Raw genomic sequence first — 23,022 nt, 5'->3', positions numbered from 1 at the left:
GGGACAAGCCCACAGCCACACTGCATTCACAGGGAAACACACGGCCTCTTTTGTTATTAATTGCAACTGTATGGTTTTGGTTAGCATTTTGTTTTGTTTTGCTCAGGTTGATTCAATAACACTATTATGTAAATTAGTTCACAGATTTTTATTTCTGAATTGTATTCCACCACAGTTTATTTATCCAGTCACTTGTTGGAGACTTCTGGGCCGTTTCCACTTTGATATAATTATAATTTTAAAAAGAGTTGATAAACCCTTCTCGCATGTTTACTGATTTTATGTGTTATGTGTACACACATTCACACATGCCACAACTGTGGAAACTGATTCTCTCTTTCCACCCTGTGGGGTCTGGGGTCAAATTCAGGTTGTCAGGTTCAATAACAAGCATTCTTACCTTCTAGACTGTCTCACTGGCCCAAAAGCAACTGCTTTTAAATATTTTATAATTAGTAAAAATAGGAATGCTGGAGAGATGGCTCAGTAGTTAAGAGCACTGGCTGCTCTTGCAGAGGGCCTGGCCCCAGTTCTCAGAATCCACATGGAGTCTCACAACCATCGGTAACTTCAATGACAGGAACCAGATGCTCTCTCCTAGCCTCCTTGTAACCAGGTATCAACATGTTACACATCCACATTCAGGCCAAACATCCTACACATAACATATTTTAAAAATGACAAATAAAATAATTAGAGGTCTGTTTTAGCTTCTCATAAGTATTTAGGATTGGAATTGCTAGGTTATATGTCGAACATCTTCTGTAGTGGATATGCCATTTTATATCTGCCCAGGAGGCCTGCCAGAGTTCTGTTATTACCAGTTATTACTGCTTTCTTTTTTGTTTTCTTGTTTATTTGATACTGATAGAGAAATGCCGGCATCTCCGCCTACCATAATGGAGTTGTACTTTTTACATTTAGCTCTGTTAGTTTTTGCTTCTTGTGTTTTGAAGTTTTGTGAGTGGGTGTGTAGATATTTAGGAAGGCTTTGCTTTTTTTGTACACTGATTCTTGCATCACGACATGTGCCTTTTGGCTCTGTGCTGAAGTCCACTTGTTATAACACAGCTGTCCTGGCCTTTCTAATCTACAGCTAGAATGTGCATTGCATATTTCTTCCCATTCCTTTGCTGTTATCTGTGTATTTTCACTTAAATTGGGTGCTTTTAAACAGCCTTACTTTAAAAAAAATTTAGTCTAAGATTCTCTTGTTTTTTTTTTCCAAAATAATATTTTTATTGATTCTTTGGAACTTTCACACATTGCTTCTCATTCCTTCTATGTCCACTCCCTGACCCTTGTGACCCAACCCCTCAAACAAACAATCAATCAATCAAACAAACAAACAAACAAACAAAGTCTAATCAGTGTTGTCCATGTACTTACCAGAACATCGTCAAACTCCTCAAGGCCCATCCCCTAAAGAAACCTGAGTCCTTCTCCACCTGTGTGCCCACCAGAAGCCGTCAACCTTGGAGAGCTACACTTTGACTCTCTCATTTTTTAATGGAAGTATCGTGATTACTTACTTAGAGATTTTTAAGAAGGCTGAAGTGTGCATACAGTACTGTATTATTTGATGAGCCTGCACATGTGTGAAATCATCCACAACATCTAGAGGATGAACATTTCCCATCATTTGCCCTCTCCCGGGCTCCATAGAAACCAATACCTCCCACCCCTCTCTCCCCAGGTAGCTACTGATATTCTATAATTATACATCAGCTTTTTCAAATCCGACTCCAGTTGAGTCTGGCCTCAAACTCCTGTGTTCTGTGTTCATCTTCTATGTGTTGGTATTACAGGCATGGAATACAGCATAGCCTGGGGTGTTCAGTCTCTAAAGCCTTGTAGGACTGGGACTATAGCACTTACTATGGGGTTTTTGGTCTTTTTATTTTCATCATAGTGATTTTGAAATTTGTCCATGTTGGGTTTTTATTTTGTCTATTTGTGTGTGTGTGTGTGTGTGTGTGTGTGAGTGTGTGTGTGTGTGTGTGTGTGGGTGAGAGAGAGAGAGAGAGAGAGAGAGAGAGAGAGAGAGAGGGAGAGAAAGTACTATGATCAAAACCAACTTGATGAGGAAAGGGTTCTTTTAAGCTTATAGTTGTAGTCCTGGGGGCAGGAACTGAAGCAGAAGCCATGGAGAAGTGCTTCTGCCTTTCTCATCATAGCTTGCTCAGCCTGCTTTATTACACACTTTAGAACCACTTGCCCAGGGGCGGCATTACCTACAATGGTCTGGGCCTTCCTATATCAATCATTAAGTGTGAAAATAGTCCATAGTATTGGCTGCAGGCCAGTCTGATGGAGGATTTTCTCAATTGTGTTTTTCTCTTCTCAGATAGTTCTAGCTTGGGTCATGGTCAATAAAACCAACTCAAGCCAGGCCTGCTCCACTGCATGGGTAGATAGGAATAGCTTTGTACCTTCGCAAAGATGGACCTTTGGGTTGTTGCTGGCTTTTATTGCTATATACAGAACTTCAATGAATTATTACATAAGACTTTGTATGCATGCATTTAATTTTTCTTGGTTAAATACATAGGAGAGGATTAGTAGCTAATACAGGCAGCAAAGCTTTGGTTTTGATTAGCAGTCCATTTCCCAGTTCACGTTCTTGCCAGGGTTTATGAGGGTGATGTTTTCTTCCTTCTATCACTAATATTTGCAAGTTTGTCTCCTCAATCACTGCATTTGGTGTGGTTTTTATTTAGTTTATTTATTACCCATTCTTATGTCTTATCTTGTGAAGTTTCTTCTTGGAATTTTTGCCTCATTAAAATACTTGCTCTCTTACCCCATTCAGCCCCTGGCTGCTGTCTGTGGCACAAGCCTTTTGACTGCAATGAGGCTTGAATTTTGTTTTCTTTTTAAAATTTCACTTAATATCCTTGTGGGTACGTATGATATGAGTGTGTGAGTGTATATGTGAGTGTGAGAAAGTGTAGATTCTTGTGTGGAGATCAGGGGTTAGCTTTCAGGACTCAGTCCTCTCCTTTTACTGTGGGTTCTGGGATTCAAACTCAGATGGCTTATGGGGCAAGAGCTTTCACCTATTGAACCATGCCTGCCAACCAACCAACCAACCAGCCGGCCAGCCAACCAACCAACCAACCAACCAACCAACCAACCAACCAAACCAGTCAACCAACCAACCAACCAACCAACCAACCAACCAACCAACCAACCAGTCAGTCAGTCAGCCAGCCAGCCAGCCAGCCAGCCAGCCAACCAACCAGCCAATCAATCAATCTTTCTTTGAAGCAGAATATCTTTTATTTATTATTTGACAACAATGTATTTTGATCATACCCAATTTCCCTGTCACAGGTATTTCTAACAAGCCTCACTATGAATTTCACGTCCTCTCCTATTTTGTTTGTTTGGTTCATCGGGTCCAATTAGCATTGCCTTGTGTGATGCCATCTAATCTTCTTGGCTTGGTCTTGTATAGACCACCATAGCTGCAGTGAACTCTTGAGAACGAGACCATGTCATGTCCAGAATTTATTTTGCTTTCTTAACAGTCTCTTTAGAAGAGTAAATATTTTAAAAATATTTATTTACTTCTGTCTTATGTGTATGAGTGTCTTTTCCTGCATGGATGTCTGTGCACCATGAGAGTGCAGTTCACAGTACACACAGAGGCCAAAAGACAGTGTTGAATCCTGTAGAACTGGAGTTATAGACAGTTTGTAAGCCACCATGTGGGTGCTGGGAACTGAAATCCTGTCCTCTGGAAAAGCAGTCAGTGCTCTTAACTGCTGAGTCTTCTCCAGTCACAAGTGTAAATATTTTTAAGTTTGATGATATTTATGGATTATTTTTAACTATTTATGAAGCTAACCTACTTAAGATCATGAGATTTTTCTCCTACATTTTTTTCCTAGAAGTTTGAGAGTTTTAGGTCTCTGTTCCTTGTAAGTTAATTTTTGTTCAGGATATAAGGTAAATATTTATTTTTCTCAGTAGAGTGATTTTGTCGATTTAGCACATCCTCACCCACCCTGCTGCCCAAAAGATATTCTATCTCACCCACTGGCATATGTTATTTTTGTCAAAAATCATTTACCACCTTTATATATAGACAAAATTATACAGGTGTTGTGGTTTGACATTGAAATCTCACCCACAGATGCGCGTGTTTGAACACTGGGTTCTCAGCCATCAGCACTATTTTGTTAGGTTGTGGATACGCTATAGACAAAGATCCTAGAGTGGATGTGGGCCTCATGAGTATTAAACTAGCTCTACTTGCAGCCTGACTGAGCCCTCTAATCTGCTTCTTGATCCAACAAGATGCTAGCAAGCCATGCTGCAAGCTCTCACTGCCAGGAACAAAGCCAATATCCAGACCTTCCAGGATGGACAGACTGCCCCCTAAAGTGCAAGTCAAGAGAAATCTCTCCTCCACTGCTTCTAAGAAACTTCGTGGCCATTACAAGAAAAATAATTAGTGCACAAACATATTAAAGTGCTTTCTACATCTCGGAGGGCTATCTGAATAAAAGGGAGGGACATTAAAAGGAGTATGTCTCATAATATGGCCCGTAGTAATTCTTGTGGTTAGGAATCTTTTTCTTCTAATATAGTTTGCTTTGAATCATTTCTTTATACCTAGTCCATAACAAATGAAAAGAGTCTACTCTACTTGAGTAGCTATAGCCACAGAGTAGAAACAGAAATCATCCTGCCCACATTAAATGTGTGAGTGCTGTAGCCAGATGTGGTGGGTCACACCTTTAATACAATCGCCCTGGAAGTGGAGACAGGCCAATCTCTGTGACTTCAAAGCCAGCCTGGTCCACATAAAGAGTTCCAGGCCAGCTATGACTATGGAGTTAACTCCTGTCTGTGGGCATTTGATACTGAAAAAAAATAATAATTTCAGATATTTAATTTGATGCTATTCACATGCTCTAGAATTTTCTTCAATACAAAGCTACTGGGGTAACATACACACATTTTCCCTTAAAAGCAATCAGATCTATAGCATACATTTAAAAATCATAATTTGACTTTCTATACTCAGATGGATCAATATTTAATTCTGCAGTAAGAGAGATACAAAGAAAAGAAACCAAGTGGCTATAAAGAGAAAGATCCAAACATTTAATGGCTTGAATATACAAGATGGCAATGAGCAATACAAATTGAATAGTTTGGTTTTTACAATGTGGAATGTTATCACTCAGGTTAGGACAAGGTAGCCATCACCCAACAGATACACATTGTGTAGTAAGATCTACAAGCATACCCTTCCTGACTTCTTACAATGGTACTGATGCTACAGGACCCTCTTCCTCCACAAGCCAGACACAGTGAATTATTGTCCAATAGCTCAGCTGTTCATCTTCTGGTGATGTAGAACTTTGAGAATTACAATTATAGTTTGTTTTGGAAAAGCACCTTTCCTTTGATATCTTCCATTTATTAAAAAAAAAATCACATTGAGATCACAAGTTCTTCATAAGCCCCTCCTTGTCTTTGTAATTTGGTTCTTTAAAACAAATAATATTAACTCAATCAAGACACCCATAACAAATAAAGACACATTTCCAAATAGGCTGGAATGAAATAGAAGAGACTACAAGAAACATATTTCTTGAGTTGGTCATAAAGGAAGATGGAAGCAGTTTATCTGCCAATGATGAATCTGGTGCCTAGACTGTATCCACACAGCAGATGTGAAGGGACAGATCACAGGATCAATGCTGTGACTAGCTGACAAATGGCAATGTGGCTTATCCACAAGGTCCATGGCCACAGTGGGATGTGAAGGTCAGATCTCTGCAACTGTTCTGAGTGTTGGTCTGCTTACATAAGTCTTTAGAAGGGTAAAGGATCCATCAAGCAATGAGAGAGCAGGACAGAGCCTGGTGGCTCCATAGTTCAGTGTCTAAGGAACCGGCCATTTCCATTAGACAATGAGGGTAGAGAGGTCTTTCTTTAACTACTGGCCATTGGAAACATCCCTTCTTTTTTTTCCACAGAGTTCTGATGTATCTCCATGAATTCTTGTAATTTTTTTTTTATATTCAACTCCAAAAATATCCTTTAGAAAACCTCATGAGTGAATCACTCACAAATGTAGCCCCCGGGAAACAAGTGTTCTTTCTTTATTGTAGTTCCTTTCAGAATTGAAATAACACTATAACCACTGTAGACATGGCTTCTTAGTACAGCACACATGTCTTGCCTCTCTCCAGCACACGATTAATGTATTTTTTGAATCTCTCTCTCTCTCTCTCTCTCCCTCTCCCTTCTCCCTTTTCTCCCCCCCCCCCTTCAACCAGAGGTTGGTCAGATTTACCACTGTGTTAAAGACAAGTCAAGTTTGAAAGAGGTTTCAGACAAGAAAGGTAGGTGTGCAAGGCTCAGACCACTACTAGTACATGTAGAGCAATATTACAACTAAGTGGTATAATTTTCTACAAAACCAAAACAATGCAGCATTAGAAGGTGCTTACTAAGGTGCTTCTCAATTCATGTTTTTAATGGACTGAATCAGACACACATCTATAAACAAATAGGGATACACAGGCATACACAAATGTGGACACATTTCTGTACAACTGTCTTAGATACTTATATGTTTATATATGAACCACACAGGGGAAACAAAACAACTTCCCACTTCAGCTCCCTGAATTGATGAAAATCAACTAACTCACAAAACATTAAAACATTTCATTTTCATATAAAATATCTACAAAAATAGATAGCATTTACAAAAACTAGATAGTATTTCCAGTTTTCCTTAGTAATTAGTCATCAAGTCCTTTCCACTTCCTTGTCTCCTCAGAAGGTGGCCATCTCCAGCAAGGAACGCTTGAACAGCTGAGCATTTCTGGACAGGTCTGTTACCTGGTGCACCATCTCCTGCAAGGCCGTAGTGCTGGGGTAGTGGAGGGCGGCCATCTTGGTCGCCATCACTATCGTCTTGAGCTGTTCGCAGAGCTGGTTGCTGGAGTTTCTGACTTTGTTGCGAATGTCCTGGGCAGCCACCTGCCTTGTCAGAGTGTCTCCAATGAACACCAGTTTGTGTGCACTGAGAATGACAAACTTGCTGTGGGCCACAAAGATCCGTGGGGGCTGGGCTGAGCTGACACAGCTGAAGAGGGCATCGATGGCGTTGAGGAGGGAGATGAAATGGGTTTCACACTGGTCATAGTAGAAGCAAAGTAACTGCCTATCTTGAGCACCCACACTGTTGTTTGTGGTTGGGAGGCTCTGAGAGGGCTTCCATTTAGAGATGTCATTCTCCACCGGCTTGGTGATTTCTTGTTCTAACAGCTGGAACTGACTCAGCTAGAAGGAAGAGAACAGATTTCATTAAGAGCAAGGCATACACTGTAAAGGGAAAAAAATGTAGGTGTGGGGTCAAAAGATACCAGCTTCATCCTTAGTAGATGGCAGGTACTTAGGAACTGTGAGACTTTGCCCCGGATGCCTTGCTTCCTAAATTGTACTATGTAGACACTGGGAAGAGGATCCCTAGGGGATCCACCAGCATAGACCTTCTGTTATGACACCATTTGTCTGTTTTTTGCATTATGATTGAAAGGCAACAGCTTCACCTTCTATGTCATTATGAGGGCTCAATAAAATACTATTATTCACAAAGTGAATATTATTATTATTTGCAAAGTGTTTGAAACAGTGTTTGGTGAATTTTAGGCTCTATGTAAATGTTTTTTAAATGTTGAGAGGCTGCAAGGGAAAACCAGATGTAGTGACCTTTCTCTCAAATAAATCAACAGTTTGTTACTTCCTTGGCAAGGCCCTTTCTCTCTCTTAAAGATGAAATTCATCAAGACTCACTCTCCTATTTGCACTGTTGAGATGTACACTATGGTCCATTACTGCTGAGAAGCCTTAGAAATGCACACTGACTTAGGGAAAATGACACAACAAAGAAATCTCAGCATTTATTATTTGCCATATTTTATAGCATGCATGTGTAGGTCAGAGGACCCTTCATAGGCACTGATTCTCTCCTTCTGCTGTGTGGTTTCTAAGGCTCAAACTAGGGTCATGGGGAGGGGGCGAGAGCGTCCTTACACGGAACCATCTCAACAGCCTTAGTACCAGCTTTCTTGATGCTATCATTAGCATCCCTAACTGGACTCTTACTTCAAATGAAAATGATAATTTCTAGCTATGTTACTAAGAATCCTGAGTTTGAGACTCAGTTAATCTCTTGTCCTGATTCAGAGCTGACTCAGTTCAGGGACACCCTTATCTTGCTTCCTAGCTAAGAAGTGCATAGTTGATTTTCTATTCCATGGCAACTACTTGCTTCTTAGGAATTACTTTAGTGTCTGCTAGTTTCCCCAAACTCTGTTGTCGTGTTGGGCCGCTGCCAATGTAAGCATAGTAGATATAGGGTGGTGTCCTAATATTATTTGATAATTTGATTTCAAATCATGTGTCCATAGAGGGTAATACTTTTCCGTTTTATAGCAAAGGAACTGGCCCATTACATGATGCTCAAGTCCACACAGCTGATGGTTAGAAAGCTGTTGGCTAAAGAACTCAGGTTTCCTAGAGTCATCTTGTCACTTCATGTTATGATACACTATTTCATTTCATCTTAAAGAGCACATAAATCTTCAGTCCATTTCTCTTTCTTTTCATGTCCTTGCTTAACAATATCTATTCTTACCTGCTGTACTCACTAAACCTTTGAGTGGATACCCCCTGATCAGAACTCTTGGTAAATGAACTTTGATATGTCTCACAAACATTGGCTCCTTCCCTTTGACCCTTAGAATAGACCATGCAAAAGAGAGGGAGAGGGATGTGGTTGAGGAGAGAGTAGAATCAAACTCTCTTAGGAATTTGATAAGCACAGAAGGGAGTTGACCATTATCTAAGGAATCCCAGATGAAGTGTCATCTACAGAGAAGGTTTTGAAGTCAGGTGCAATGCACACACTTGCAAGGCCAGCACGCAAGAGGTTGAGGCAGGAGAATACCAAGTTTGAAACCAGTCTGGACTGCATTGTGAGAACTTATCTCAAAGCATTAGAGAATACCACAAAGCCCTATAGGAAGGGCTTTGAGTGGCCACTTAGGAGTTTTAGAAAGTTAGATGGGAACCAAGTGAAGCGACTAGAGAAAATGTCAGATAGTAGAGAATGAAGCAGGTCTCAGAAGAGAACCAAGAGAAAAGCAAGGGGAATAGACAGCCCTTGCTCCCTTTGGTCTTGCTGTATCTCCTTCTCCTGAATTCCCTTACTTTGATCTCAATGGAAAACCAATTAGCTTGGGCTTGCCTGACTTGTCTTGTGTCTTGAGACCAAAAGCTTTAACCCAAAAAGTCTTAATAGGTGATAGATGAACAGGCACAGTCTGAACAAACCCTGCCATGTGGATGCATCCAGGCATACTCAGCTGAAGTCACAGGCCACACGCCTTCACTTTGTTCTCATGTCCTATTACATGCCTGGGACTTCCTTCTTCATGCCAGTGTGATGGTAGAACCCCAATCTTTGGAAGTTACCCATTGCCTACCCAGTGGAGCCCTTCCTGGTGTGTTCAACCTACCTGATGATGCTCCAGCTGCGCCTGGCTCTGCTTCATGATGTTCTCTTTTTCCAAGAGCTCCTTCTGCTGTCTTTCAAACTCCTCCTTGCCCTGTTGTTTGCAACACAAAGACCATATTACCCCCTTGCTGTGAGTCACTTATGGTAACAGATTCACTGACAAGTGTACTCAGACCCTCATTAGCCACTTTCCTCATGTCCAGTTACACATTGTAAACCACAGATTAGGGACTTCTGAAATTACTGTGGAGACAGGCTGAAACGTGAAGCCTGTTTCTATGTGGGCTGCCAGGCTCACTGCTAGTTCTAGTTGGAGAGCTTCCCAGAATCCTCTTCACACCTTAAGAAGCATTATTTTTTTACATGGTTCTTTTTAAATCAATTGTATGTGAGCCATGTGCTTCCAAACAAAAGTTTAAAAATGCATGCATATTTCACTTCCAATTTCTTTGACTGTCCTGTATCTCTCTACTCATCCTTAGTATTCTCCAGTCTACAGCATCAGAAGACCAGTGAGATGAATGTTAAATGCCTTCCTCTAACTTCAGCCATTCCTCAGCATAAGACGTGGTTCAGTTGCTCCTTTCTACTCTCTTGCATCTGGGGGCTGTTGATATTTTAACAGTTTTCAGCATAATTCATTGCTCTCAGTCCAATGGAAAAGAATAGCAACATAAAGCACTAAGCCAAATACTAAGTAATGGATTCTGGTAGAGTGCTGAAATTCTTCAAAGCAAACAGGGAAGCCTTTAGGATTCCAGGTCAATGTGGGAACTAGCACAGTTTATACTTATAGGAAGCAGTTTGTGGATTTTAATATTTGTGGATCAAGCTGTTGGCCAACTGGCAAAGGATCACAGGTTCCTCTGGATCTGATGGAGCTATGTGTCTTTGTAAGCAGCTAAACACACACATGTACACAGACACACATACACACATACACATATGCACACACTGTAGGCTGAAAGAGAGCCTTAGAAACTCTCTATGTGCAGATATTTTCAAGTTTTTTTTAAATTGACAGTGATACATATTTAAACTTATTTCTAATATGATGAGCTGTCCCATGGACGTGTACCATAAACACACGGAGAGGAAGAACTGATTCTATGACTCATGGACTCACCAGTCAACTACATTGATGAGTCTCCTCCAGCTTTCCTGAGGTGTATCAATGAGACTTCATACAACCATGTGAGTTAATTCATTCTCAAAGTAAAATTAAGGTCCATGGAAGTTAAAGTGGCTGTACAGTTTTTGTACAACATCACCCTCAGTTCTCACAACAGTTGGATTAACATGTTTTGCTGTTTGTCCAGCCTCACAGCCTTATGGACGTCAGCCCTGAGTTTGGGAGGTATATAGGTCTGGTTTCCTTACCTGTAGGTGGACATAATCATAATCGTCCATCCAACTCCTTTCTGAACCGTCACTGCTACTACAGTCTGGTGGCTGGTCCTTGCTTAGAGTAGGAGGCAATGGCTTATTGTGGACCTGGGCTTTGTAGTCACCAGGGCGCAGTGGCTGCATCTGGGAGCCTGTATGTGTGTACTCGCTTGAGTTCATGATGCTGTCGGGCCCACTCTTTAGCGGGGAATTGCCAGGATCTGCTCTAAAGAGGGTCTCTGCGTAGGTGCTGATGGTAGTGGTCAGTTGCTTGGCATCATCTGGCACTGTCTTGGCTACCATCACAAACCTGTCTAGATCATCACACTTATTTTGGGGCTTATTAATAGCTAAAATATTCAAGGACCAGCTGCATCCATTCAAATCATGGCTGGTTTGGCTTAGAATCTGGTGGGAATCTTCTACTCTTTGGAGTTCCCGCTTCATTTTGTTGTGGAGGACCAGTTCTTGGAGGCAGGAGGCATTGGCTAAAGCTCCCTTGGCAAAATGGAGGTATTCTCGTAAGAACAGTTCCACTTTGTCCACTGCAGTGTGGATCTCATTGATGTGCCTTTCCATGTACCCGTAACACCTCCAGTCTGTGGTGACTAGTGACATGAGACTGCACACACCCATCTCCAGGGTCTGCTGGAGCCGATAGAGCTTCTCAATGGCCGTGTCTGGGTCCAGTAGGAGCCTTTTGTCTTGAGATGGGGAGGCTGACAATGAGGACTCCTTTGAGGAGGTGGAAGATGTGGACATGTTACTCCTGGTACTGCCAGTGCTGGAGAAAGACAGTCTGTTGATCCCATCTACCACGTCCCTAGAGCCTTTGGCATCTGCTGGGTTGTGAAGAGGGACGTCATAAACACCGTCTCTTTCCTCCAGATTTGCCTTTTCACTGGTTTCTGTTGGTACCTCCAGAAACTGAACTCCCCGGGGGACATCATATGCATCACTCTGACTGTCCCCAGATTGTCCCAGCTGAGAGGGTGCATGGTGCAGGGAAAAGCTCTGGTGTCTTCGTGCCATTGGTTCTGCACCTCCTGGAGCATCACAAGGGAATTTGATGTGAAGGTCTTTCCCTGCTGTCTTGGTGCTGGTTGGAGGGATGTCATAAACTCCCTCAGGTCTAGTGTCTGGCTTTCCATCTTGTTTCATTGGAGGAGGAAAATCATATTCCTTTTCCCTGAGCCCTGCCTCATCTCGGCAAGCCGATGGTGGAATGGCATAGACCTTAAAAAGTAAATAAATAGCTACTTTATTTGTTCAGTTGAGACTTGAATGGAGGCAGAAAATGAATAGTCCATGAAGGTGTGGTCCAGAGTTCACTGCCCTGTTCACTAGATCGTCTTCCTCTCCTCCCACCATTTACTAACCTCAGATGTTTCCCAGCATGCAGCGTGCTCCTTAGAGGATGTGTGCCCTCATCTTTACACCTGAGCATCCTTTACCATTCTCAGTGCTAGCTTTGGTGTAGAGCCCTCTCTCCTAGCTAAATTGCTCACCACTGGGTTGCAGTATCATGTTTCCAACCATTCGCTGACTATCCTACTCAGGCTGGTCCATGCTGAGAGACAGGAGACACTGATACACTGTGCCGAGAGACCTGTGTTCCCTTCTCGGTCATCAGGCTGCCTGGTGTGTGTGAAGCTGCCTGGGTCTTCTTTGTATTTGAAAGCACAATTCTCTATCTGTTCAGCAAAGCTGACTGCACTTGAAGTGCAAGCATGCCCAGAAGAGGACAGAAAATCAAATGAGCTACCTCTTATGTAGACACTAAAGAAGCTGTAGACCCTGCTAGAAATATGTGATGTGCTAGAAACTATTGCCAAGCTGAACGTACTGTCTCCCTTTCCAATGGACTCTCATTATTGACGTCTTCATATTTTTGAGGACTCTCTCAATTTGTAATTATAATGGCTTGCTTCTCTCCCTTGCTCCCCTCCCTCTTTCTCTCCTTTTCCCTTTTAGAATTGCCATTCTTGTTTTATCCCAGTGAACTATGACACGTCCCCCCCCATCCACATACTGTGCTTTAGCAGTTCACTTACCCCTTGGGTGGGGGGAATGTCATATACCCCTTGAGGTTTTATCTCTCCCACTGGAACTGAAAACACAGGACCTTTTACCGATGAAGGAGGGATGTCATATACCTGAAGAGAAACACGTGAGTTACCCAGAATGCAATGGAATCTGCTGCTCCATGGAAGTCCCCTGCTATTGTTTCCTTAAGTATTTATTCATCAGGTCATACACAGACTTGGTCGTTAGTAGCATTCCATGCCATCAGGGGCTTATGGATGTTTTCTTCATGAATCTTGCATTCTTTGATTTAGGTTAAATGTGAAAACAATCTTACCTGACCTATCTGCTCTATAATTTAGATCATTTAAATTATACACTTCCAGAAAAAAAATGACAAACTGATAAAGCAGATGAGAAATTTCTCAGATAAAAGACTAGACTTTCTGATAAGGCAAACCTAAGAAATAAAATTTAAGTAACACCAACTAAAATGGCCTCTGGACAGGCAACTTCCACAAGGTAAGGTGGTGGCTGGTATCCCTCTTCTCTTGTATGTTCCTGAAGATATGCTGCCCCCAAAACCAGCTCCCCTGGTAATGTTCCCATTGCCTACCCCTTGAGTGGTGTGGGAAGGAGGGACATCGTAGACATCCTTTTGGTATCTGGATGGGTATTCATATACATAGCCATGGCCTGTCCTCACTGGGGTGATCACCTGCGGGTGAGAATACACAAAGACGTCAAACAACAGCCCTGAGTCCTTAGCATACCTGTTAGTCTGTGTTGAGGAACACACCCCTAATCAATCCCCCATAGAGAGGAGAGAAAGGAGAGAAAAGGAAGGAAGGAAAGGAAAAAAATTATGAAGGGAGGAGAAGAAAGGAAGATACAAGGTCAGAATATGGTCTTTATTTCCTTTCTTAAGAATTTTCCAAAAATCTGATCAAAGTTCATCAATAGAGTCTTAATTCCCTATATTCAAGGAGATGTGTTTAAGTTATGAAAGTCAGGCTGGAGAGAGAGATCAGCAGTTAAGGTCACTTGCTACTCTTACTGAGAACCTGGGATTGGTTCCCAGTACCCACACGGCAGCTTACAACCATCTGCACCTCCGGTCCCAGGGGCACTGGTACCCTCTTCTGACCCCCAACAGCACCAAGAACTTGTGTGGTGCGTATATGTATATGTATATGTATATGTATATGTATATGTATATGTATATGTATATGTATATGTATATGTATACATATATCTCAATATGTATGTATTGTTTTGAGATATATGTATACATGTACATGTATACATATATCTCAAAACATCATGCACATACATATAAAATGAAAAAAATTATGAAAGTCTTAGCTGATCTTTTTGGAGTGGCGAAAGTACAACACTACAGTTTTTTTTTACGAGACTCCAAGGCTTTTGTAAAGAACATAAACAAATAGTTTGGCCACTTAAAATTCCTCTCATGCCTGCCCCAGTATGCCTCTTTATCTGAAATTATTATTATGATTATAACTGAAAATCCCACAGGTCACCCTAATCCTTTTACAAAGCCATGGATGAACAGTCCTGTTCTTATAATTGCCTGGGAATGTTCACTTTACTTTATGAGACAAGGGAAACACAGTTCCTCCCAGTGTCTACAGGAGACCCGGTTCCAACATCCTTGGATGCTAAAGGCCATGGGGTGCTGTGTTTTGCATGTAACCTCCATGTATCCTCAGACACACTTCAAAACCTTTCCCGATGATTTTATGGTCTACAATGCTATATAAACACCATATGAACACCAAGTCAATAGATGGTATGCAGTATTATTTAGGGAACAATGTCACAAGGTCACATATCTTCATTGCAGATACAATTACTTTCTAAATAATTTTTGATTGCAGCTGGTTATCTCCTCTGATGTGGAAGCCATGCTGCAGAGGATGAACCATGCTGGTGAGGAAACCCTCAGACGCTCAGCTGGGAAGTAGCCTGACCTCTAGTTTCTAATCATTTTCCCATTTCCACCAGGGAAAGCAGATATCCCCACTGCACCTCCATCCAGTCATTGTTAGAAGTCAAATGAACTCACCATGAACTCTGGCATCTAGAGTCAAAGTTAGCCAACAGAATTTTACCTAGTGGGCTGGCCTGTTCACTCTCCTTCCCTTCCTCCCTCCCTCCTTCCCTCCTTCCCTCCCTCCCTCCCTCCCTCCCTCCCTCCCTCCCTTCCTCCCTCCTTTCTTCCCTCTCTCCTCTTCCCTTCTTCTCTCCTTCCTGCTAGTGTCTATGTGGATGCACTCTCTGGTATAGGCACACGTGGATAGCAGCAGTTAACTAACTTCATGTATCGTTTTCTATTTCTCTCTACTCTATTTTATTGAGACAGGGTCTCCACACTGACCTAGAGTTCACCACTTGGTCAGACTGGCTGACCTGGGAAACCCTGAGATTTGCCTGTCTCTTCTGCCCATACCAGCACTGCAATTATTGGCATATGCTTTCCCATGTGTGTTGGGATCTGAACTCAGGGCCTTGCGTTTGTACAGTAAGCACTTTACCCACTGTAGACTCTTATGCATGGCTAGGTACTGATTGGTAGTTTTAAGCAGGGTAGAGACATAATTTCATCTCAATTCATTCGTTCTTCCCAGGGCTTTAAAATTGCCCAGTCTTACTTTTTTTTTTTTTTTTATACCAGAGCACCCCACTCCCAAACCATTAACAGTCAAAAACTGCCCACCATGTATTTGAGAAGAAACATCAAAAATTAGGAGGAGCTATCTGTTCCCAGGAGGCCTTCATCTTTCACCCTTTAACATGAAAGCTCAGGCATCAGGCTGCCTATAAAACTATGTGAAAAATGCCCCCGTCCATCTCAAGCTGAACAGAATGGAACGTAGCCAAGTGCGACAGTGTCCATACCCCAGGGGCTCTAAAACCTCCCTGTCCAATTTTGTTTAAAATGCCTGATGCTTACAACTGATTATTTCTTACATTGAAGGTAAAGGAGATTAGTATGCAGCAAACATTTCCACCCAGTCTCTCCATTGTCTCGGGTTTAGAAAAGGAACTCAGCGCTTTAAGTTTGTTGGCAGAGAGGGACGGAACCATTTTATGAGGGAGCCATTGTGTTGTGCACAGTAAATACTCCTTCATAAAGCAGGGGCCTGTTTGCTAAAATCCTTTAATGCCATTTATGGTTTTTTTTTGTTTTTTTGTTTTGTTTTTTTGTTTTGTTTGTTTGTTTGTTTGTTTTTGCACTTACCATCGTGCAGAAGAGATATGAAGATCTCGTAGACTCTCCATTTGTAGCTCTCTATTTAGCTTTGTAATAGAACCTACTCACAACTCAGCTTTTGTTGAATGTGGAAGCTCCTAAGAATGGGTGGTGTGCAAAGCTGCCAAGTTAGGGATGCTAGTGAACTAATCCTGATTAAGCTGAAGTCCTGCATCCCTCTTCATCTTGGCGAGCAGGGAGGAAGAGGGAGGCAGGGCTGGTGTCTGAGTGTGGTATTGGGGAAACCAGGCAGGACATGACCCTTAAGAGAGGGACAGGGACCAATCTGTCCCTTGCTTTCGTGGCCCTTTCCTGGCAGGGCACACACAGGCTTCTTGGTATTTACCATTCCACTTCCTAACAAATGTCACAGAACCCCGACTTGCTCTCTCTTTCTCATTTAGAGGATGCCTGTGGTCATCTGGTGTATAAAACTCTGCATTCCAAACCAGTCATTTTTCCTTGTTTATGCAGTTAAAAACGCAGATGGTGAAAACCACGGGAGGGAAAAGCCAATAAAACACAGCCTTCCCATCCCAGCATTCCCGATGGTACACTGCAGCTCACACGGACCCAACAACGCCATTGAAGTAGGGCCAGAGCTTTGCCCATGGTGGGGCATGTCCAGGGCATTTAGTGATACATGTGGCAACTTAGGAAGGATTGATGGAGCTTTCTTCAGAGCTAGCTTTGCCCCTACCCTTCCTAGGACCTTCTCCAGGCCAACTGTGGATTCTCTCCTCAAAGGAAAGTGCTTGGTCAGCCTGACCTTCAGGCTCTTTCTTCCTGCTTGACAGGAACACACAAAAAGCACTCCATCGCCACACTTCACCTCCTAGAACCAGTGACCTTCAGCCCAGGAGGCACACCAAAAACTGACTATGACTGACAGTGAGTTTGGAAGAATTCTCCTGGGTTTGAATGGAATCACTGCACAAGGGCATTTTCATGCTAATTTCTCAATAAAATCAAGTCCGGTTGTAAATGTCCCTTTTCTCTCTGTTTTTCTTTTCCGTGTTCCTTTTATTCTACATATTTATTTATAGTTGCAAAAGCTTATCCCTAGGAATTACTAGATGACCTCTTAATTCGTTACTGCTTCCCAGGGAGCTAAGCCATGAGGTGGGCTGGGACCCTGGAGGTCCAGAACTACAGCTGCTTCCCTGATTATGATCACCGTTTGAAGGGTCCGCATGGTCACATGTGGCTCTGTCGCTGTCCTGATGATGAATCCTGTTGTCAACTAACCAGAAAGCCCCCAGAAGAGCTATAAAGCAGAGAACAGACTAAAACCATTTAGGTTTTTTTTTCCTCCCTTACATTTTTTAAAAAATTAACTCTGATTAATTGTTGTATGTGTGTGTTACGTGTATGTGAGAGAGTATGTGTATGAGTGCATATGTGTGGGGGTGCATGTGGAGGTATGTATGTACAGACATGCATGAGTATGTGTGTGTGTGCATACGAGTGTGTGCGTGTATGAGTGTGTGAACATATGTGTGTGTGTGGCATGTGTGTATGTGTGTACGTATGTGTGTGTGGTGTGTATGTGTGTGCTTGGCACTATGTGAATGTGTGTAAGGGCCAAAGACTGATGTCAGGTGACTTCTCAACCTCTTTCAACTTTTTTTTTTTAAATTTAAGAATAAATGCCCATAATATGCTTGCATTATATGTTCAGCTACTACTATTACTGGGTGTGGTACTATACACCTGTAACCCCAGCACTCAAGAGGCTGAGGCAGGAGGATTGTGAGTTTGACGCTAACCTAGCTTCATAGCTAGTACATAGCAAGACTGCCTCAAAAACAAAAACAAAACAAAACCTAAAAAGAAACCTCTTCCTTCCAGTAAATTAAACCCTTTCCCCCTTAAGTATGTGACAGCTTTGTTTAAGAGACTGAAGAAGATGTTAAACTCTTAGCTACAAGGGTCAAAACTCTGCTGTTGAATAATGTTTCACATTAAAATTCCCTATAAAAGATTTAAGAACACTTAATATCTTTTATGCATGTATACCATAGGCATTCATTAGCCTCAGAGGCTAGAAGAGAGTGCTCAATCCCCAAGAATTAGAGTGGTGGACAGTTGTGAGCCACCATGTAGATTCTGGGAGCTGAACCCAGCTCCTTGGCCAGGGCAGCGAGTGATCTTAACTGCTGAGTCATCTTTGCAATCCTAATCTTATTCTTTGAGATAGGGTTTCCAACTGAACCCAGAGCCCATCAATCCAGGTATGCTGGCTGGCCAAGGAGCCTGAGATCTACCTGTTTCCCCCTTACCAGTGCTGGGATTATAGCTATATAATACAAACATACGTACATACATACTTACATACATACATACAAACATACATACATACATACTTACATACATACATACCCTTAGTTGGCTTTTACATGGGTGCCAGAGTTCTCAATTTAAGTCCTCATGCTCACACGGCAGGACTTTACATACTAAGTCATCTCAGTAGCTATTCATTGTATGTACTAATGAGATTCAGTTTTGCAGTCTCATACATGCACATAATACGCACCTACAAATGAAGAGAGCATTGAACCAATCTCTAGGGCTGGGCCCTGCCAGGAAGAATGAAAGACCAAAGACCTAGGGTATACTAGCCCTCTAATTAATGTGTTTACACAAGAACAAGGGAGCAACCTCAGCTGCTCTGCCTTGCTCTTCAGTGGTGTCTGATTTCTGGTCGCATTGAGCCTTAGATCCCGACAGCAGGGACTGCTTTTTGAAGATGTTTCTGACACAGCCTGTATTTTGTAGCTGCAGGTTCTGAACCCACAGATTCAATCAAACTCAGGGGCAGGGGTGTGTTGCATGAAAATAATTCTCACGTACCACACATATGCCGATTTCCATTTCTTTGTCATTCTTTCTTAAATAATATGGTCTAACAAGTACGTGCGCTGCATTTAATTGCATCAGGTTTTGTAAGTTACCTAAAGATGATTCAATGTCTATGTGTAGATGTATGTAGGTTATACATGCATTATGCAGTTTTCTGTACAGTCCTTGGAGTTCCTGAAGTGAATCTCCAGAGAGGTAATCTACTTTCATGATTCATAATTTGAAGAGCCAGGCACACTGGCATTAAAAGAAAAGACCACTTGAATAGCAGAAGGCTAGAGATTGTGGACTGGAGGAGAGACTCTTGGGGCTCTTTGTTGATGTTTCTGCAACCAGCTTGATTGGGTTTGTTCTGTGGCAGAGCAAAGACCCTGTATTCAGTTGCCTGAAAGCCCAGCAGATGAGTGCAGAGGAGAAACAGCCATACTTCTGTACTTGGGAGCAGGCACACATCCTATTGAAAAGGATGTGGCCATATCTGCATTCAGTCAACTACTGGGAATGGGTTGTCAGATCTTACATGTTTTCAGATGCCAGAAGTATAAATCTGGTGTTCAAAATTGGCTCAAAAACTTAAAGCAGTGTGTTGGCCAAATAAACCACACCTCAGGCCCCTAGGCTGCCTGGTTTGCTTTCACCTGTACGTTATTTTTTGTGTGTATGTATTTTCTCCCTTTCACTGAGACCTTGAAACCCCCAAGGTCTGACCAATACCATCGCTATCAAGTCTGAAATACTGGTTTCCTCAAATGCCCTGAACACTCACACATCTGCACCTGCTTTGTCCGTTCAACTCTTTCCTCTATCCTTACCTTTGAGGTTTTATTGTGTTTTCAGAGCCAAGCTGAAGGCCTGTCTTCCAGGAAGCCTTCCCTAGAGAGACAAAACACTTCTGTCCTTGTAACACTCCAAGTACTTTACCTTCATGTCTGACAGTACATGTGACTTACTGTTCAACCTCGTGTCTTTTCTTAGTATGTTGGAACTATTGCTTATCCGTTTATTAGTAGCAGGGCTTATGACTGTGCCTTGGATAAAGCAGATTTTAAGGACGATGGTGCTTGAAGGAAGGGAAATGATGTCTGCCTACATAGAATAAGCTGAGTTTCCAGGTTGGACAACCTCACGGCGAGTGGCACACCCCAGGCTAAAAGGCAAGACTCATATCAGCCATGGTGATGGTGAGCAGGTGAGAGGTAAGTATTCAGTATGGATGAGGGGTCAGCATCCACTGACAAATGTGTCAGCAGCTGTGCCAAGAGAAAGAAGATGGCATAGTCTGCAATCCCCCTGATGGAAGCATAATGTACAGGAAGAAGCATTGTGCATCAGTGCCTAGGGCGTGTGAGATCCTCTTTCATTACAGCTGTGTACTAAAGGTGGAAAAGCTCAGTGGCTCTGAAGAGGGAAACAGTTGATGGCACCATCTCAGGATGCGTAGAGCTGGACCTTTTGTCTGTGAGTCTACTACCACTTAGACGTTATGAGACCATGAGCAAGGCTGTAGCCAGGTTGTAAACCATTGGGCATGGGACGAAGTATGAATTTAGATTTACCTGTGTCTATGGGGCTTGCAGATGGCAACAAAATCCTCTTTGGAGGGAGAGAGCATGTTGTGGACCCAGGAAAATATTTTTCCAAAAAAAAATGTTATCTAAATAACAATGTCCAATACATCTAGAGAACCAATGACAACAGGAGGAAAGCCAGTCCTTGTTGGCTTACTGGTCAGGATGTAGTTAGCCCATATCTTAGTATAGAGATTTCAAGGCTACTTGCCTTCAAAGTGTTTCATGATTAAACATGAAGATAAGACAGAAAAAAATCCCCAACTTGTATGTTTAAGTTAGATGAGAAGAGAGTCATCTTTACACACGTGTGAAGCATTGAAAGAGAGGCCCGGGAGGCACTGGGGACTTCAAAGCAAAGCCACAAAGGACAGGGGACTCTGCTTCTTCACAGCCACTGGCAGACTGACTTAGGTTATTATTCTATCTGCGTTGCCCATATCATGATTATCCTCAATGTGGATCAAGATACTCCAGTGGAAAGCCCCGTGGGGAAGAGTGCTTTCATAGTGTTTAGAGATGAAGGCCTTTTCTGAAGAGAAGGGTGATGAAGTCCTAGGCTCAGGACATGGGACTAAACTCTCATCGGCGGGAGACCACAAGCTAATGCTTGTCAAGAGGATTTCACCAAGAAGTAGGGCATGGAGCCCGTTCTCTGCAATGTGTATAATAAGCAGAGCGTTGCCTTAGAGATAACTTCTTTTGGGATGTCACTGGGGCCAAGGCCTCAGCAAATCTATTTGGGCCATGTCTTTCCTTGGGTACCCTAATGCCTTCACTAGAAATAGGCAATTCAGGAAATACGCAGCTCAGAAAGCACAACAGGCACTAATGAGAGGTTAGAACACGCCACTACAGCAGCAGGCCCACATACAGCCATTAACACACCCTGAGATGGTCTAATGAGCAAGAATGTCACATGTCGAGCGTCTATGGCTTTGTCTTGGCTCTGGTGGGAAATATAATTAGACTGCTCCCTGCCCCTCTAATCCCCCCTTGATTTATTTATACTACCTCTCTTTGGGTTTCCTACATTAATAAGACTGTTTTGATTTCTAAAACTGCTTATTAGATAGAAACTATTTCATTCAAATAAAATTTAAAAAACCAGCTCTAACAGAGACACCACTGCCTTTATTGGGTTTTATAATAACCCTTTGTCTTAAATGAGCCATTTACCCTCTTCCTTTTTTTTTTTTTAAAGAAAACCCTAGGAAAAGAAACATTACCACCATCATTGCCTGCCCACTAGGACCCAGGGCTCAGTTTCCAGCAACTGTCTGTTTAAAATCCAAGATCACATCTTGCACCTCTACGAGGAGAGGAAAAGCCCACATTGTCTCCCCTGGGTTTATTAACTCTCTATAAATTCTCTCTGCCCAGCTTGGGTGCAGCAGTGAGCTCATTTGTTTACTTGCATAGCAACAATATAATGAAAACTGAGTCTGGCTTGAAAAACACTCCCTCCCAAGCCATCTCCAGGCTTGACCCATCCTGATACTTCCTTCGAGTTCAATGGAGACATTTTTTTCACTCTATTTTAGGGGACACGACTTACTTTCCTTCAAGGGCATTTGATAGTTGTTTTTTATGCTGGAGCTAAACTTTTTGCAGGCCGCCCAGATGATAGCTCGTCTCTCCCTCCACGTGAGGAAAAGGCAAAGGGAAGGCTCAGAAGTAGAGCCGCTCCCTTGGGTCACATTCATTTGACAGAGCTCTGTGTGGCAAACCACTCAATGGAAACAGTACCCCAATTGTTAAGCCCCTAACATGTCTCCCGCTGCTTTCAGGAAGCTCTTTGTAGAGCAAGCACTAAAGCAATATTTAGCTATGGACTGACCAAGCACCAAAGAGCAGCAAGAAGCACGAAACATCAGACCATGGTGGGAAATGACATCTGGGTTCCCCAAGTGACCAAGGTCTTTCATGAGACAAAGCTGAATATACTCTGTGACAATTAGGTATTGAGAGTCAATTTTTATATCCCTTTCAGTCGACTGAAATGTTCCTTTGAATGAAACCATAAAGGAATGGCCTTTAGGCTCTTCTGATATCTCAATAAATTCAATGGGACCATATGCATTATATCTAATCTAGGTCTGGAAAAACACCCAAGACTGCCCTGATGAACTGTGGATGGGAAGTAACAGAAAAATAGTCTGGGATCTGAATGTCTGTGAGTATTGCTTCTCCTCTCTCAGCTCAGTGGGAGGATGGATATAATGGCTGAGGGGACAAATGGCACGTATGGCAAACTTTGGTGCCAGTTCTGAAGGTGGCTGTCATGCTGGGCTGCCACCTCTCTGCCCAGACCATGAGGCTTTCACAGGGAAACATGGTAGAAAACA

General features: G+C 42.4%; 1 protein-coding gene across 4 annotated transcripts in view; it reads right to left on the bottom strand.

Moving 5' to 3' along the window:
- Positions 1 to 5,095: 5,095 nt before the first annotated feature.
- The window catches only part of Nedd9 (neural precursor cell expressed, developmentally down-regulated 9), a 175,988-nt gene continuing 158,061 nt past the window's right edge, over positions 5,096 to 23,022 (bottom strand). For all 4 annotated transcript variants that reach the window (XM_028763276.1, XM_028763278.1, XM_028763277.1 and 1 more), the window contains 5 exons: positions 13,584 to 13,685; positions 12,997 to 13,098; positions 10,937 to 12,178; positions 9,558 to 9,647; positions 5,096 to 7,317 (listed from right to left, as the gene is read on the bottom strand). In XM_028763276.1, coding sequence (XP_028619109.1) covers positions 6,808 to 7,317; positions 9,558 to 9,647; positions 10,937 to 12,178; positions 12,997 to 13,098; positions 13,584 to 13,685 — 2,046 coding nt within the window. In that variant the 3' untranslated portion in view covers positions 5,096 to 6,807. The remainder of the gene's footprint in view (positions 7,318 to 9,557; positions 9,648 to 10,936; positions 12,179 to 12,996; positions 13,099 to 13,583; positions 13,686 to 23,022) is intronic.

This window comes from Grammomys surdaster, unplaced genomic scaffold (assembly GCF_004785775.1).
Source record: "Grammomys surdaster isolate TR1022 unplaced genomic scaffold, NIH_TR_1.0 137, whole genome shotgun sequence".
In the NCBI taxonomy this organism is placed as follows: Eukaryota; Metazoa; Chordata; class Mammalia; order Rodentia; family Muridae; genus Grammomys; species Grammomys surdaster.
This window is presented reverse-complemented; position numbering and strand designations above follow the sequence as displayed.